This window comes from Montipora foliosa, chromosome 1 (assembly GCF_036669935.1).
Source record: "Montipora foliosa isolate CH-2021 chromosome 1, ASM3666993v2, whole genome shotgun sequence".
Classification (NCBI taxonomy): domain Eukaryota; kingdom Metazoa; phylum Cnidaria; class Anthozoa; order Scleractinia; family Acroporidae; genus Montipora; species Montipora foliosa.
Genome location: NC_090869.1, coordinates 6,717,336 through 6,734,835, shown reverse-complemented (window position 1 = coordinate 6,734,835; position 17,500 = coordinate 6,717,336). Strand labels below are relative to the sequence as shown.

Here is a 17,500-nt window from a genome sequence, read left to right as displayed (position 1 = left end):
CTATGAGCCCAGTCTGCCCGCCCAGATATACCGCCGGGAACTCGGTCGCCCCCATAGCAGACTCTGTGGAAAAGAGGGGTACCGCGCGAAGGTGCTGCTGTGGACACAATAATGTAGGAGAGGCCATATTCAAGTGACCTAGGCAAGCCAGACAGTGGTCCCGCGGCGATCACTACACCTGAGAAGGAGAGGCAGGCAATGCGTCACTTCCCATTTTGTGAGCGGCCCAGATCTCAGCCCCCCCCCCCCCCTTTCCTCAATAAGGTGTATACCAGTCAAGTAATGAAATTGAAAATTTATAACCTTTCTATATGTACTATGAGTAAAGTGAAATTTCGAGAGAAACATCGCCTGCTTCTGAAATAAAATGAGACTATTGTGGCAATAAAAGAGGTTGCTCGTTTGTAATCATTGTCCCTTTCTCGAGTATTTCGATCACACAACAAAGCATTGGCTTACCAGTATCTCTTACCGTGTTCCTTCAATAGTTTACTGGCCGCCAAAGGCTTCCGCACCATCTGACTTTAGCGTTGCTTCAGTGGCCCTTTGGTTCCTCTACGATGTATTATCCTGTGATTCAGACAGAAAATATACGTCATCACTCCAATACCAGAAAAGGTTCTTCGAATATGGCCAGTAAGTCTAAATGTTCACCTTGTTATTACACTTTGACTTGTCGCATTTGCACGAGGCCACAAACTTCAAGTTTTCCTGTTTACAAACACAAGCGCTTCTACCCCTTTTCAAAGCACAATTAACGCTTTCCAAAATATTTTGTGTTTTTCCAAAGTAGCATTTTCTAAAGTAACTCTGTGCTTTTTGTCGGAAGATTTTACAAAAACATATAAAACTATCGAGTTTTCACGGACACTGTATAAAGATCAGCTCAGGATACTTATTTATTTCTACAATGTGGAGCATGTCCGAAAAAAGTGCAAGATATTTATACCATGACAGTCATCATTTTGGCTCCATCCCACATAAGCGTTGCGGCCAACATGGCTCATAGTCGGATACGGAAGAAATTTCGTAGACACCCGAAATTTAGTAGTCCGCTAAAACTACTAAGGTTATGCGTACTTCTACAGCAGTTATTTCTTTATCCGTAAATTTTGAAATAAAGTTTGTTCTCAGAAACTCTTCTCTTCTGTGTTCTTTCGCTAAATATTCCGACTCTCATATCCTAGTTTTACCAAGTTAGAACAAATCTGATGTTTTTTTACGGAAAAGTGGTAGCATTCCCTCATAAAGAGCCCATTTCTTGCGGAAAATGCTAATTTGGAAAAACAGCTTGAGTGCGTTCAGCCAATCAGATCACGCGCTTAGACAATAAAGAGTTTCAAAATAAAAACAAACGACCGCAATGACTCTTGGATGAAGGTGGGCCTTTAAACTCGGCCGTAGTATATAAATTTGCATTTCATTTGAACTGTTACATTACAGCAGCAACACCTGAGTAAATTAATGTAGGGAAAAAATTTCGTTCGGTTTACCATCCGAAGCATATTATCCTTGAGGATAAGTTTGAAAAAGATTGAAAAAATATATCTTATTTCCAGCGTGGGCATCGCTCTTAGTTCTGAGCAAACAATATTTATTGAAAATTCGTTATGTCCTTGAACGATTTATTCGGTTTTTTGGCATGAAATGTAAGCTTATAACTAAACCGCGGTTTGGCAATAATACTGACTCTGCTAGAAAATTTAAAGTAGATAAGAAGAATATGTAGAAGTTAATGTGGTTTGATATAATCTCATAAATGTAATTGAAAGAACTTAAGGAAGCTGTCCGTCTGTTTTCAGCTGTGCAAATTCAGACTAAATTCAAAGGACAATTGCGCCTTTATGTCAATATATTTGATAGGTAACCAACTGAAAATTACTAAATTTATCGTCTGCCGCTTAATTAACGGCATCCACGTTTCAATGTTTTCTTGGTCACAGAGGATATTTTTAAAAGCGAAAAATTACTCCTTTTGATTACATTTTAACAACTCGTTTTAGCCCGTTTTAGATTCTTAAACTTTGCTCAATGCAATTTGCAGTGCTTAATATTCATGATACCTTGCACAGAAAGCGTTCAGTTATTGCTTTCTGTAGTTTGAATTTGTCCTTTTGGTTAAGCGATCGATTTTTGTTACACGTTGAGCCAGCGAAGTTTCATTAGCTTTTCATTAGCTTTTCAGGTCGAGCTGAACAGGGTAAAAAGCCTCTGAGGGTGGTCATATATATTTAAATACATCTATGCTAATTGAAGCCAGAACAGCTGTCTTGTTCCGTTTCTTGAAAATTTTTCCTTCCCAACATCTCTACTCCAGTGGAAGTTGATAGCTGTCTTGTCAGAAACCAATTTTTCTTCCCTCATCGAGTCTTTAACCGTGATTTCATTGAAGAAAAATTGATTTTTTGCGGGCGAATGAAATCGAAAATTTCAGGAACCGTTTTAATTGAAATGTGTGACAGTGTTTCTTACCAGGCCATGCAAAGGGAATCAAGAGGAAAAAAAGGTCAAAGTAATATAATATCATTTAGGGGTACAGGAATGGCGCAGTGGTGATTGGTGGTCGATTCCCAGATTCGGCGTCATATGTGGGTTGAGTTTGTTGGTTCTCTACTCTGCACCGAGAGGTTTTCTCCGGGTACTCCGGTTTCCCCTCTCCTCAAAAACCAACATTTGACTTGATTTGTGTTAATTGTTAATTTCAGTTTACAGTGTCCCCAATTAGTGCTCCAGCGCGAGAACGACTAGACAAATAAAGTTCCTTTCCTTTCCTTTACTAGTGACATTTTATGTTCTTAAGCAAGGATTGACAATAAAGTTTCAAAAGGTTCATTGTTCATTGTCATGCAACTCTCGAGTTGCGAAATGAGCATACTTTATTAAAATGTGTTTTGTTTTTGGAGGTTTCTTTGAATGGTCTTAAAAAGTAGGTTCTTCAGAATAATGAACATTTTTTACCTTCGAAGAGACGTGGAATATTCAGATTCACTTTATTGTTCATCTTTTTTCGTCCATAAATTTCACCATAAGCCTTTATTGCCCAAAGAACCTGCTACTGAAATTCGTTTTTACACTATGCGTTTGTTGAAGACGAGCAAAATTAATAAAGGCGTGAATGTTTAATCAAATAAGAGAAAATGTGTAATGATCTCGCCGAGTTTTGACGGCTGCCTCAATTTCAATTTATTGCTCTGGGAACATAAAGGCGGACTGCCATGGTGATAAAACACATTCAGATGTTTACGATTTAACGGCAATGAATTTTTGATTGATGATTCTATTAGTTTTTCTTGAGAGAACGGAGGGTGCTTATGTTACGTTTTTAAAACGCCATTTAAAAGCATGGTTAACGTTATTCGAAGACAAAAGTGTCTCGGCTTTTGTGCCAGTATATCAGCCAGTGAAAAATCACAAATACCTTAACTGCAGAAAGGAAAATGTAACAGAGAACTTGGCATTTAACTTTTAGACGATTTTATGACTGCGGTAAGACTGAGATGACCACTGTTCGGTCCTGAAAAATCTTCTCATCTCTGGTGGTTTATAACTGGGAAGGTTTGGCTATTTTTCTATACTGATTTAGAGCTCTCTGATGGTGAGACACACAAAAAGTACAAATGACCATATTACAATAATTCAGAAGGAATCGTCTTGAAGGAGTGTAAAAATCAACAACCTCAAAATTCTCAGCATTCACCGATGGCTACTTCACAACGCACTCCTATCAGTGAAGTTGTACCACAGGACGGCGACCTTTTCGGTCCGTATGTTATTAACTGTACCGTGATGTCTTTTCTGAGCTTAACAGCGATAATAGGAAATGTTTTGATTCTTGTATCCATTTGTAGAGCACCACAGTTCCTGCGCCAACCATCCTATGTCCTCCTAATCAACCTCGCCTTCGCCGATCTCTGCGTCGGATTCCTAGCGGAGCCTCTTTACTTACTCGACACAATACCTCTCTTAATAAATCCCTATTCCGCGTTGTCGAGTAACGTTGGACACGCGTTTATCTTTATTTCATACTTTCTTTCGTCGTTATCCCTCTGGACCGCGGCCGCGATTTCTGTTGATAGACTAATGGCTCTTCATCTTCACATGAAATACAGCACAATAGTCACCAAGTTTCGAGTTTGTGTTCTTGTTGTTGCTCTACTAATACTTAGCTCAATTTTCGCTTCCATGTTCGAGTGGGCACCAGATGCACAGAATGTAGTATTTGTGTGCCTGAATTCCCTTGCTTTGCTCATTGCGTTGTTGTCTTATACGAAGATATTTCAAATCGTCCGGTATCATCAAAGACAAATTTCAATCCAGCTGGCCGAGCTTTCGTATACTTCAAAGAGAAGCGACAATGACCTCAATGCGGCTTCAATGGACAGGCAGCAAGGTGAACGCAGGCTGGAGCAAATGGAAATAGATGGAAATGGAGCAACAAACACAGAAATGAATGATCATCAAAGGATTGAAATCAAAATGAAAGGCAATGGAGGTCTACATGAAAAATCGAGGGTTACAAGTGAGAAGCAGTTGCAACAGAAGGAATGGGCACCAAAGGAAACTCTGGGGAAAGCTAATTTAGAGAAGCCTCTTCTTGCGTGCGAGGATTTGGTCGAACAACAACAGACAGATAATCCGCCTGTTTTTATTGTGGCAATCAACAATTATAATCAAACACAGAGACAAGGTTCGTCTCGTAAGCAGTTCACAAACTATTCGGAAGAGAATCGTGCATCGCAACGTATGAAAACTGCACGGGGAAAATCTGAAACATCGGTGCTATCGAGTGTTGTGAGTTTATCAGCAGGAAACAGCGGTCATAACTGCATTGACACTACAGATAAAGTTACTAAAAGTTTGTTTTTTATGGTGGAGCAAGGAACACAACCGAAACCTTCAACTGACAATATGGAACCAGTTAAGATGACAGAAACAGAGTTTGCTCATATCGAGCGCGATCAAACAGGCAAAAACACGAATTTTATGTGTGAGGGTGAACACATAGAAACTGTATCTTCGCAGCTCAATAACCGCGGCCAAGAGTTTTTGTCAGCTAAGGAAGGTGCAGCCAATATTAAAGAAAACTCAGGTCATAGTGAAGAGTCAATATATGACAGGAACTGTTTAAACGGATTGTATTCGAGATATGATCAAAGTCACGTCCTATTAAATGAAAGTTCACGTTTATCTAAAAGGCAGGAAACGCTCGGAGAACAGAATGAAGTTACGTCAGTAGAGAACAACGACATTGTCAAGAGATCTCTTGGAAATTTTGATTCTATGTTTGATTTAAGAGCCAGAAAATCACCAAGTATCAATACAATAACATGTCACAAAGAAGCGATGGGAACCAATTCGGTTACGGATGGCAGCTGTACGAATAAATGTGAACAAAATTATTGCCCTCCAAATGAAAATTTGTCAGTCATTCAGTCCGAAGTAAAACTGAATCACCTCGATGAAAAAGAAACAAAGTCAATGAGACAGGAAGACAAGCAATATTTTCAAAGGATGAATGAGCATCAGAACTCGATTGCAGACAAGGAAGAGCTAGCCCAGAGCAAAGAATCGAATAAAAGCGAGGGAAGCCTTGACGGCCAAGAAAGAGGGTGCAATAGTCAAGCAATTTGTCAAAACCAAACAATCAGAAGATCTGATTTACTGTATAACGGAAACAAAGATAGGCCAAATGACAACCAGGTGACAATTGAAGAGAAAAAAGGATTTAAAATGCAACATTTTAAAAAGTCAGTGGTGAACATGTTTGTGATTTGGTTTATCATGCTTCTCTGTTACCTGCCTCTAATTTGTACATCTATCTTAGTTAACTTTCTTGGTCGCACTTATTCGATGCATTTAGCATTCAATTTTTCCACCTCTGTGGTGTTTGTCAACTCCAGTGTGAATCCCATCGTCTTCTGCTGGAGAATACGCGAATTTCGTGCGGCCGTGAGAAAGACTCTAAACGATGTGTTTGGGTTTTGGGAAAATCACAGCGATAGAAATGACACCTTAAGCTCTTAAGTAATTTAAATATAGTATTTCTCGTTCGCCGGCGAAAGATCCAAGGGCTGAAAAACTCCTTGTCATTGAGACTGAGGAAAATGGACAACCCTCAGTTCGTAAAGGCTTAATAGTTGTCATGATCATCAAGGTCAGGTTTAAACGTAAACAGGAGGTTTTGCTTTAAGCAGGTCCTCTCTCATATCACACCCTTGAGGGATCTGTTACATGCAAGACACGATTTAACCTTGTGTTGTATCCTATATATAATTATTTATATAATAAGTTAAAATGCTTCGAGCCAACAGAGATGCTTCTGCGCCAGAAGGATCCGAAAGAATTCACAGTCCAAACCTCGAGAAGTGAATTTAAAACTAGTATGAAAAACGAGGACGGACAACTCCGAGCGAAAGAAAATATATACATACAGTGAAAAATCTAAAAGAGTAAAAAAATTTAATAAATAGACGTTTCGGTCAGTGACCTTCATCAGTTGCAGTGCAAGTGATTAATAAATTACAATTAGCTTAAATATGTTTACACTGAGTACAAAGGATGACATAACATTACAAAGATGATTACAGAACAGGGCGAGATAACACATAATAGCAAAAAATTAGCTGGTGATGAACAATGGGTAATTACTACTTAGTGATCTACTTAAAACTCGTGCCCAATCTAAGAGGATACTATTTTCTTTTGTGACCACATTTAGTCCAAATTTACCTGATGCAGGTCGCATCATTAGAAAACACCTGATTATTTTGGAATCCAACCCTAAATTAAAGGGGCTAGGTCACGCAATTTTAGGCAATTTCAGCACTGATCGAATGGTCATAGAATTAACTAAAATATCAAAATAACTGTTCAAAACTATAGAAGAACTCTAACGAAACATAGGGAAGCCAAGAAGGGACATGGATGGACAAAACTGGAGAGGATTGAAATTAATCGAATTTGGGCAAACTTGAAAAACGTCGGCCCACCTTTTTACTCGTGGATATATCCACGAGTTTTGGTGAGGTTCTTTATGCAAATGTGTCACTCCTGCGTAACCGGAAGTTCGATCTAATAAGCCAATCAGGATGGATAATCACAACACAGCTTGTAGAAAGCTGTGACTTCCTGTTCGCGAAGTTATGCGCCGCCATTGTTGTTTGTGGCTTTTATACTTAAGTGTTTGAGCACCTTCCGCTGCATTTAGAAGCAAGAAACGGAAGAATTAAAGAAATGCCGTTCTTCGAATGTGAACCAAAATATTCTGAACAAGCACAGATTGGTGCAATTAATTGTGCACCGCCTTTCACTCACCAACGCGAGGACTTTACATGTAGAAATGGAATCGACAGACACATGGTGAGAAGACAGTGCCTGTTCATACCTTAAGCTCACGGGGGATAAATAAATTCCATTTGGAAGGTGACTGCCATTTGGAGAGTGACATCGAGGCTATCAAAGTATACCAATGTTTATTAAAGCTATCATGAAGTTTTGCAAGCTATGAGTCATCAACTGGGCCACATGAATACAACTTGAACAACATCCGTGACATGAAAAACAGTGAGGCAACCAAGCAACCCATGCAGAACTGTCAACAGACTCGGTCACTTATTATGTAACAAAAACGGATGAGAAATCCGTATCAATCTCCTGCGATAGAGCAAGGGCTGAGGCAGTTCGCAAATGCAATTGGTGTTACCAATGTCAACAATTATTCAGAGGTAATAATCGATTAATTACCGATGTCCGAAAGTGATGTGAGTGTCAGTAATGACTTCTACAAGGGAGTAGCAAAAAGAGCTTATGTGAGAGAAGGTATCAAGCGGAAGAGACAAAATCACTTGAAGAATTCAGGGATTAGAAAAACAATGTAAAACGCCAGAAAAGATTTGAAAATATTGAAGCAGCAAGGAAATATGAACAGAGAAGCAATCCAGAACACATCAGAGACCTGAAAACTGAAAAACTGAAAACTCTATTTATACTCGAGGGCCTGGAGCTTATTAGGCTCCTAGCTTAAGCAGCTAATGAGTCGAGTATAAACAGAAAAGCATAAAACCATTTAAGGAAAGCTACGCAGAGCTCAAGGCTAAACCAAACTGAAATTTGTCTAGATCAAGACTCTATTAGACATTCCATGTCAAAAGTGATTCAGTATTTTCGTGATAAGATAACACATGGCCCTGAATATATATGCACTTGCTGTCATCTGTTATGGTTCAGATCATCTGTTTCTAAGTGTAACATCATAAAATATAGTGATAAAATAATATTCGCAAGGCTTGTTGGAGGAATGTATAACTGGCACAAAAAGACTAGTTAGTGTTAATGTTAATAATACTGAATGGATCTGCTGTACTTGCTAAACCTGATGACATTAACAATACGACCTGGCAACAAAAATCAGACCTTATTCAAAATTACCCTGTCATCTGTGCAACGAACTCTGAACACATGGTACAGCTCTTCATAGAGGATGTGTTAAAAAGAGGATATTACATGGCCGCTTGGGGATACAAATTTTATCTTCGAGTGCTGCAAGTATATGAGAGATACTTTCAGCACGAGAAGCGGCCATGTAATGTTCTGTTTATTACATAGATATTGATGAAATGTATAGATTTAAAACAACTTGTTTTCTTCATAAAGTGGTCACCAACCGCTAAACCACGCTTGTTGTGTAACATGAAACAAGATATGAAAGTTATAAAAAACAAATCATGATAAAGTCAAATTTTGCAATAAAAATGTTAATGTAGTAGAGAAAAATTATATTAAAGCACACAAGTATCTTAAAGTGAAGAGGAAGCTCGCGTTTTATTGGGTAATCGTGTTGGTCACCATGACAACACCTATATCCTCACATGTGAAAGATAAAAATGATATGTTCACTGCGTGTGGTGAAGATATGATTTTTAAGTAAAAGGAGAAATCCTGGTATTTCATCAATATCTTTATAATAAAGAGTAATCTTATGCCTATTGGAGAAATGGTATACTTACAAATGTATTTCACAGGATTGAATTCCAGCAAAGGGGATCCCCTCACATACAAGCATTATTTTGGGTATCAAGTTGCATATGAGATAGCCTGCGAACGCAGACGTATTTCCGGCGGTCGTTTCCCCCGGGGGAGAGAAACGACCGCCGGAAATACGTCTGCGTTCGCAGGCTACATATGAGAGCCCAACGCGCTGTTACATAATTATCCAAATATCAATGCTAACTTTAAACAATCGCGGTAACTTTCATATCCACGAGTAACGACAGTGGCACTTTGATTTCAAATTTATATCAGTCTATATCAAAATGTCATTTACACAGCTGGAAAATCATTCTCAGTTGTTATGTGGCCTTGATTTTGCAAATGAAAAACCCTTGCTCTGCCAATTTGACGTTTGGAGCTCATAATTAACAAAATTAAACAAAATTACCTAAAATAGCGTGACCTAGCCCCTTTAAAAGAATTTTTTCCTTCAAATTCCATCATAGCCTCTTTTTGCAGATCTGAAAACCTCAAGGAACTGTTGGCGCCATCCCGTTATGGTCCTAACACAGAAAGCGAAGAGGCTGTTGAGGTTAAGGGTTGTTTTAAATGTAAAAGAACAAGATGCGATCTCTGTCGCAATTTCTTGGTTGAATCAAATTCTTTCGTAAGTGTTCAAACAGGCAAGAGTTATAAGATACGATCAAAATTTTCTTGTGATTCAAAAAACGTTATTTATTTGGTTCTTCAACAATTGACTTTAGAGTTAGCTTTCGCAAACACAAGTCTGCTATGATCAAACCACATGATTTAAACGACTTTTCATTCCAACTTCAAGCGACTGCTAACAATTCATGAAACATCGAAAAACTTTTAGGCCTGTTCCAAACGTCGTGCTACTGCCGTGCCGAATTCAAATGAAATTGTCATTTCGATTTAAGCACGGCAGCAGCACGCCGTTTGAAACCACTAAGCGCGGCACGGCTGAATTAGGTTCGGCGCGACTACTTAACACGGCAGGACTTGCCGTGCCGCACGGCAGGACTTGCCGTGCCGCACGGCAGTAGCACGACTTGGTTTCAAACGGCGTGCTATTGATGCGCCGAACTCAATTCATAAATTAATTTAATGTATTTTGCATTATTTGCATTCTTTTTCGCTGGATGGATTGTTTGTTTTGTCTTTTGAATTTGTCGCGACTGTATTAGGTTCGACGTTTGAAACCGCTGTCGTGCCATTGTCGTGCCACTGCCAAGCCAAATTCATTTGAGTTCGGCACGGCAGTAGCACGACGTTTGGAACAGGCCTTAATCACTAAAGAGGCATATTGGAGTGCACAGTTGTCCTCTTTGGCACCTTTTGGCTTGAATAAGCGACAAGAATTTCACTGGAAAAAAAGAATAAACTACAATTAACGTAGACGTAACTCGAAAATTTGGCGGCATCCCAATTTAGTCGTTCAAAGGTCCCAGCCTCGAATCTTTTTAACTTTGTTAGCGCTGGGTAATCTCGGGGGCCCCATCTGGGAATTTGTTACAATGCTGTTGTTTAAGGGCCCAGTTCGGGGCGCCTGTTGCGCCTTGCCGCGGCATGGTTTCAGAGGCTTTGTTTAGGAATTTTGTTACAGCTTTCTTTTTTTTTCCTTTTTCTTTTTATTTAAACATATTAATCATTGTTTGCCCCAAAAGCACCTAGGCTTATCAAGGGGGCTCACAATAATACAGTAATCAGGCTTACACACACAACACGCAAAATTACAACAAAGAAATTTATATTAATTTAACGAACAGACAGTGAAACAAGAAATATAAGTGATAGAAACCGGCGTTTCGGTGCATCTTAAGCCATTATCAAGGTTACATAAAGATAAAATGCGGTTTGTGAAAAGGCTAAGTCCCTGAACGCGCGTGTGAAGGTGACCCTTTGTGTACCCGACATAACCTTCACACGCGCGTTGAGGGACACCGTCAAAAGGCATCATCTATTTACAGGAATTATTGCAAGGAACATAACACTGCTGTTCCGAACAATTTCTTAGCACACTTCAATGTAATCAAGAAATGCACGAACAAATTTGACTGCCTTGTTAATGAAATGCTGTGTATTCAATATCTTAAACCAGCATTGACTGTACAGTCGGATTCTCTTCTTGCTAAAGTAGTATTCATGTAATTAGCTTGGCACTCTTTTATGCAAATTCGTTTCAACTTAGCCTTTCCGCATTTTATCTTTATGTAACCTTTGTTTCGTTGAGAAATTATGATCTTAACTACCACTAATGGAATACGCATGACGACATAATACTAATGTAAAACCATTTTTTCGTTGGTTGTGAACCTGAGCGAGTCACTGGGTAAATATGAATCGTTTCTAGTTCACTCTATTTTCTCTATATTTCATGATCGTGTAATTTTCTTATTAGGATTCGAACCACACAACTTTCATTGATGTAACACTCCTTACATGCAACGGAATAAAAGGTTTGATAACAGTGAAACGATCGCGACCGACGAAACATTCGAATCCCATGGTAACTCCGGAAACCGGGACGGATAACACATTGATGGCAGACGAAGCCAAAAGCATACGGCGTGCGTGAACTCCTTAAATCAATAGACGCGAATCAAGGACGCGAAATGGTTGAAGGTAATTACCTAAAGCTTACCGAGACATGGGACATAGTGGAAGGTACGCACGATTTGTACACGATGCTCTTAACCGATGAAGAACAAGAAGCCGCGGAAACATGGATTTTAGAATTACAGGAACTGTTCGCAGAAGCAAAGGCATACAAGATCAAGTACACACAGAAAGTAATAAGAGAAGAAAACAGTGCGCGCGAGGACACTATACGTCAAGAATCAACAAGGAAAGCGCCCGCGGAAATTGAACGAATGACAGAAAAGGCTCTATTGAAGCGTGACACCGCGCAAGCAGTATTTGAAACATTGCATAGCAACACTACGCACGCTATTCAGTCCGACACGATTGCTATACCCTCATTAAAAAGGCTACTAGCCTAGTTGGTAGACGTATTTATAAATTGCAAACAAAGGAACGAGAAGTTTATAGATCTTGCAGAACACGACAAGGCGGCAACCGCCATAAAATGGGCCGCCGAAATACAGTGCCGATTCAACGAAATCATTGAACGAGTCTCGGCGTACATCGGTGAGAAAGAGCCGAGACCAGTAGCACAAGAAACTCATGCACCCTTCAATCTTCAACTAGAAAAAATAAGAATGCCGCGATTTGAAGGCGAAATTCGCACCTATCCGCAATTCAAAAGAGACTTTCAAAGACAAGTCATGCCTCATCTTCGGAGCGATGACATCTCATACCTACTACGCTCATGCCTAGGCAACGAACCAGCGAACACCGTGAAAAGCATCGACGACGACACCACAGAAATGTGGAAAAGATTAGACGAGAAATACGGAGACCCTTCAAAAGTGGCAGACGTCATTATCGACGGAATACGTAGAACCAGAATGATCAGAGATAGAGAAGAAAAGAGATTCACTGAATTTGTTGAAATCATAGAAGACGGTTACAGAGACCTCAGACGATTGGGTTTGGAAGCAGAAATAACAACCACGAGCTCAGTAAGCATCATGGAGAAAAAGCTGCCCCCAGACATACGACGAAAATGGGCCGAAATAGTTAGCGCAGAAAATAGCACTGTCGACAAATCCGATAAATTTCCATCTCTTCTCAAGTTTTTACAGAACCAGCGCAGAGCAATTGAATATGATAATGCCTCACTGAGAGCGCCATTAGTACTATCGAAGGCCGTAATTCATCATACCATAGCCAAGGATAAAACCGATTTTAAGAGTCAAAGAACGACGCAGAGGAGATGCTTGATCCACGATGATGCAAAACATTGAACAGAAGAATGCAGAGTCTACTTATGAAAACCCATAAGCGATAAAATAGCACTCCTAAGAGAGAAGGGAGCCTGCTGGTCTTGTTTAAAATCGGGTCATCGAATGCAAAGTTGCAAGACTAAGAAAACATGCAACATCGGTAACTACTCGTCACAACACCACAAATCTTTACACGAAGATGAACGAAGAACATCACCTACACCCGCAAATATAGCCAGCGCCTCCGGACCAGCCAGCATATGTAGTAACTTCGAAGACACATGCCTCCTTCAAATACAAAGAATCAGAACGAAAAGAGGATGGGCCATCGTTATGTGGGACTCTGTGGCATCTTTATGCTTTATCACTAACAATAAGGCCAAAGAAGAACGCCTTAAAGGGACAGCTGTGAATTTGTCGATCGTAAAAATTGGTGGTCAGTACAAAACGATCAGAACAAATAGATTACTTCATAGAAAGTGCGCCGTACGGAATTTTATTCACGAGTCGCAAAACTTTAGAAACGAACGAGTGAGCGTAGCGAACGAGTGAGTTTCTAAAGTTTTGCAACGAGTGAATAAAATCCGTACAAAGCACTTTCTATGGTGTAATTTGTTTATTATATATTAAAGGAAAATAAAAGCGTGTAAATCAGAAATTTTATTGTTTTCTTTGTGATGCAAGCTTTATAAACCATGTTTGCGAAATAGCGAAAACTCAAGAATCCAATTCAGTAAGCTTAAAAACTTCCGAAATGCGCAAAAACTGTCTTCGGGGGAAAACGTTACAGGTATTAAAAAATACTTCCTCATTAAGAATAACGCTAAATGCAAAAAAAGAAAAATCAAAAGTGAAATGACGAAAACACTTCTTCACATTTATTTAGGTCCGATTAATCACTGTCTGATTCAATCACATAATGGCGGCGCTTCGCACTGTGCATCACAGACAAGTTTGGACTTTGCTGACTTACAGTGTTTATCGAGATATTAACTGTTCCTCCGTGAATGTTTGCGCCTTGAAGTAGGGACAAAACTTGTTGTTCTCCGTCCTTTTTCTTCACCGCCAGAATGAATGCGCACAGTATTTCGTCGAGCTCTCTCGGTTCAATGTTTTCGAATTCTTCGTGTTTTCCTTTCATTCTCATAAATTCTTTGAGTAAGGAAACATCTCTTTTGGTTTTACTCAACGTGTTTTTGTTTGCTTGCTCTTCAATAAAAGCCTCTAAAGTTGTTTCAGGTGGAACAAAACGTGCTGAAGCCATGTCAGTTTGCGAAAAACACAAGCATGTTTTCTCAACCGGCGCGCCTCGGAACCCATTTGAGTGTTATGTTCTGATTGGCTAATGGGTGATTCTACTCAATGCTCATTGGTTATATTTTTCACATGTGAAGAACGCTATACGCAAACCTGATTGGACGTATCGGTTTTTTCACTGGTGAAATATAAGGAAGAGAGAATTCTATTTGGAAGGTTTATTACATGAAATTCGCCCCATATATATAATAAAGTCAAGTACAAACTTGCTTGACAAGCAAGGGAAAATCGTGGAATTCGAAGTATATGGTATAGACAAGATTACGCCCGACATCGAGAGGATAAACATGGACGGAGTGACACTCCTATTCAACAATGTAGCGTAAGACGAACTTCAGCGACCCACCGGACCTGTTGATGTTCTATTAGGCTATGAATATGCCGCCTATCACCCTGTCAGAGAGCAATGTGTCGAACACCTATTACTGCTGAAGAACCGATTCGGGCGATGCGTCGGCGGGACACATCCGTTAATCGAAAATTCGAACACAAGACACGGACTTCACTATGCTACAGTGAATGACAGTTTCAAAGTCAAGATAGACGATTTCTACAACATTGAGAATCTAGGCGTTGAGTGCAACCCACGTTGTGGTAGCTGCAAGTGCGGCAAATGCGCAATAGGCAGCAAAGACTACACTATTAAAGAAGAAAGGGAGCTAGCATTGATCGAGAAAAATCTCTCGTATGACAAACAAACTAACCACCGATGGATCGCAGAGTATCCGTGGATTAAAGATCCGATGGATCTACCAGATAATCGTAAAGTTGCATTAGCCTGAATGCTCGCCTCTACTGAAAGGAGACTCTCGCAAAGACTCCGGTACATGCTACAGTGTCCGACAATCAAGTCAAAGATATGGTGAACAAAGAAGTAGCACGCAAACTTTCTAAAGACGAGATAGACAATTACAAAGGCCCCGTACACTACATCTCCCATCATGAGGTTCTGAAACCAGATTCCAAATCGACCCCTGTGAGAATAGTCTTCAATAGTAGCGCGAACTACATGGGCCATGTCCTGAATGACTACTGGGCCAAAGGTCCAGATCTTCTCAACAATTTGCTTGGAGTACTAATACGATTTCGAGAAAACGAAGTAGCATTCATGGCAGACATCAGCAAAATGTACCATACCGTCAAAACAACTTTGATTGATCAACACACGCACAGATTCTTGTGGCGAAATATGGACGTGTTGAAGGAACCGGATACTTACGTTATACAAAGAGTATCTCTCGGAGATAAGCCTTCGGGAACGATCGCAACATTCGCACTTCGCAAGACGGCCGAAATGGGGAGTCAAGATTATCCCGCCGCAGCGACGATCATACAAAGTAATACGTATATGGACGATATCATCGAAAGTACAAAGGACCTGCGAACAGCAAAGAAGCTTACCGAAGATATAGAGAAACTGATTAGCAAAGACGAATTCAAACTCAAAGAATGGATATTATCACACAGCGCGGAGAGTCGAGAGGAGACATTCGTACCAAACGAACCAAATGTTTTCTCCGAAAAGGTACTTGGAGTGATATGGGACCCAGACCACGATCAATTACGCTTTAAGACGAAGTTGAATCTGTACCTAAAGAAGAAGAAACACCGCAAAACTCAAAATGTTACACAACATGTGGAAAACCAGACCTCCCCACCGCAATTTACAAAGCGAATGATATTGTCACAAATAAACAGCATATACGACCCTCTTGGACTCGCAGGACCCTTTACCGTTCGAGCTAAAATCTTAATGCGACGCTTATGGACAAGCAATGAGAAACTAGACTGGGATGATGCAATCCCCGAAGAGAATAGACAGCAATGGTTGATATTCTTTAATGAATTACCCGAAATGAATCATGTCAGATTTAAGAGATGCATGAAACCGTCAGACGCAGTTGGTGATCCATCGCTTGTCATCTTCGGCGATACCTCGAATGACGCTTACGGATCCTGTGCTTATGCAAGGTGGCCACGACAAGGTGGAGGATTTGCAAGTAACCTGATTGTATCTAAAAATTGTCTTGCCCCTCTCAGAACAATGTCCATTGACAAAATTGAGCTGTGTGGGGCGGTATTAAACAAGCGACTAAAGTCCTTCGTCGATAAAGAGTGTAGATACAGCTTTCAAAAATGTTATCACATAGTTGACTCTAAGATAGTGCATTGCATGACTCAGAAAAATTCTTATGGCTTCAATACTTTCGCTGCTACACGAATCGGTGAAATCCAAGAAGGTACTAACGTAGAAGATTGGTACTGGTCTGAAAGTGAACACAACATCGCAGACTGGTTGACCAGAGGAAAGAAACCTAGTGACATTGATCATAGCAGCAGTTGGCAAGAAGGACCTTCATTCCTTCAATATCCAGAAAGCGAGTGGCCTATTACCGTAACTACTCTGAACCACAAATACCAAAGCAAATTCTGAAAGTGGCGAATATAGTCAACGCAAGTGTGGAAGGTAGCTTAGCAACTCGTATTGATATTGAAAACATTCAGAGTACAACCGTTTGCTACGAGTAACGGCAAGAGCTCTAATTTAAAAGCTTAAGGAAAGAAACCCCAGACTGACATTTAAGAATGCCATGCAAGACCTAAACAGAAAAAGATATCGAAAGAGTAGAAATATTTTGGATTCGAAAGGCACAAAAAACGATGGATAAACATGTAAGAGACGGGAAGTATAAGCGTTTATGTCATCGTATACGAAGCGATGGGATATATGTAATAAGTGGTCGTGGGGAGAAATGGATGGAAATGAGCTACAGTAAAGGAGACGTCATACTTCTCCCATACCAACATCGATTATCCAAACTCTATTCAAGACACGTTCATGAGAAAGGGCACCACGGTGTTTTGACTACAGCCAGCAAAATTCGCTCAAAGTTCTGGATAACTAAGTTACTCAAACTAGTTAAATCCATCAAGTTCAACTGTATTGTGTGCAAAAGATAAGACAAGAAACTGCCAGAACAAGTAATGAGAAATCTTCCTATAGAAAGGCTTAAACCAGCTCCTCCATGGTATTCCACATCCATTGACTTATTTGGTCCTTTCACAATTCGTGATGAAGTTAAGAAACGAAGCGTATGGAGTCATCTTCACTTGTTTAGCAACGAGAGCTGTTCACCTGGACCCGGCACCAGACTACAGAACAGAAACGTTTTTGATGGTACTGAGAACATTTGCGGCATTGAGGGGATATCCATGTAAGATATATTCTGACAACGGTCCACAGCTCGTCGCAGCTAACCGAGAATTACAAAGTGTCACAAAGTCATGGGAATGGGAACAATTGAAGAACTTTGGAGTTATGGAGG

At 40.0% G+C, this 17,500-nt stretch overlaps 3 protein-coding genes and 1 pseudogene across 3 annotated transcripts in view; 3 read left to right on the top strand and 1 right to left on the bottom strand.

Moving 5' to 3' along the window:
• Nucleotides 1-17,500, bottom strand: part of LOC138008883 (uncharacterized) — a 39,010-nt pseudogene that overhangs the window by 3,600 nt on the left and 17,910 nt on the right.
• LOC137974390 (uncharacterized) lies at nt 3,409-6,389 on the top strand. The gene has a single exon (XM_068821344.1). It carries the CDS (start codon nt 3,700-3,702, stop codon nt 6,022-6,024), a length of 2,325 nt encoding a protein of 774 aa, XP_068677445.1. The 5' UTR covers nt 3,409-3,699; the 3' UTR covers nt 6,025-6,389.
• Nucleotides 15,034-16,608, top strand: LOC138008868 (uncharacterized). Its single transcript, XM_068856148.1, has one exon. The coding sequence runs from the start codon at nt 15,034-15,036 to the stop codon at nt 16,606-16,608; it is 1,575 nt and encodes a 524-aa protein (XP_068712249.1).
• LOC138008859 (uncharacterized) overlaps nt 17,248-17,500 on the top strand; it is a 738-nt gene continuing 485 nt past the window's right edge. Inside the window, exon 1 of the mRNA XM_068856141.1 lies at nt 17,248-17,500. This exon is cut by the window's right edge and continues 485 nt beyond it. Within this exon, the coding sequence (XP_068712242.1) occupies nt 17,248-17,500 (253 nt within the window).

What these genes read in the sequence shown, in the direction of transcription:
- LOC137974390 (XM_068821344.1), top strand. Translation starts at nt 3,700, where the DNA reads ATGGCTACTTCACAACGCACTCCTATCAGTGAAGTTGTACCACAGGAC.
- LOC138008868 (XM_068856148.1), top strand. Translation starts at nt 15,034, where the DNA reads ATGGTGAACAAAGAAGTAGCACGCAAACTTTCTAAAGACGAGATAGAC.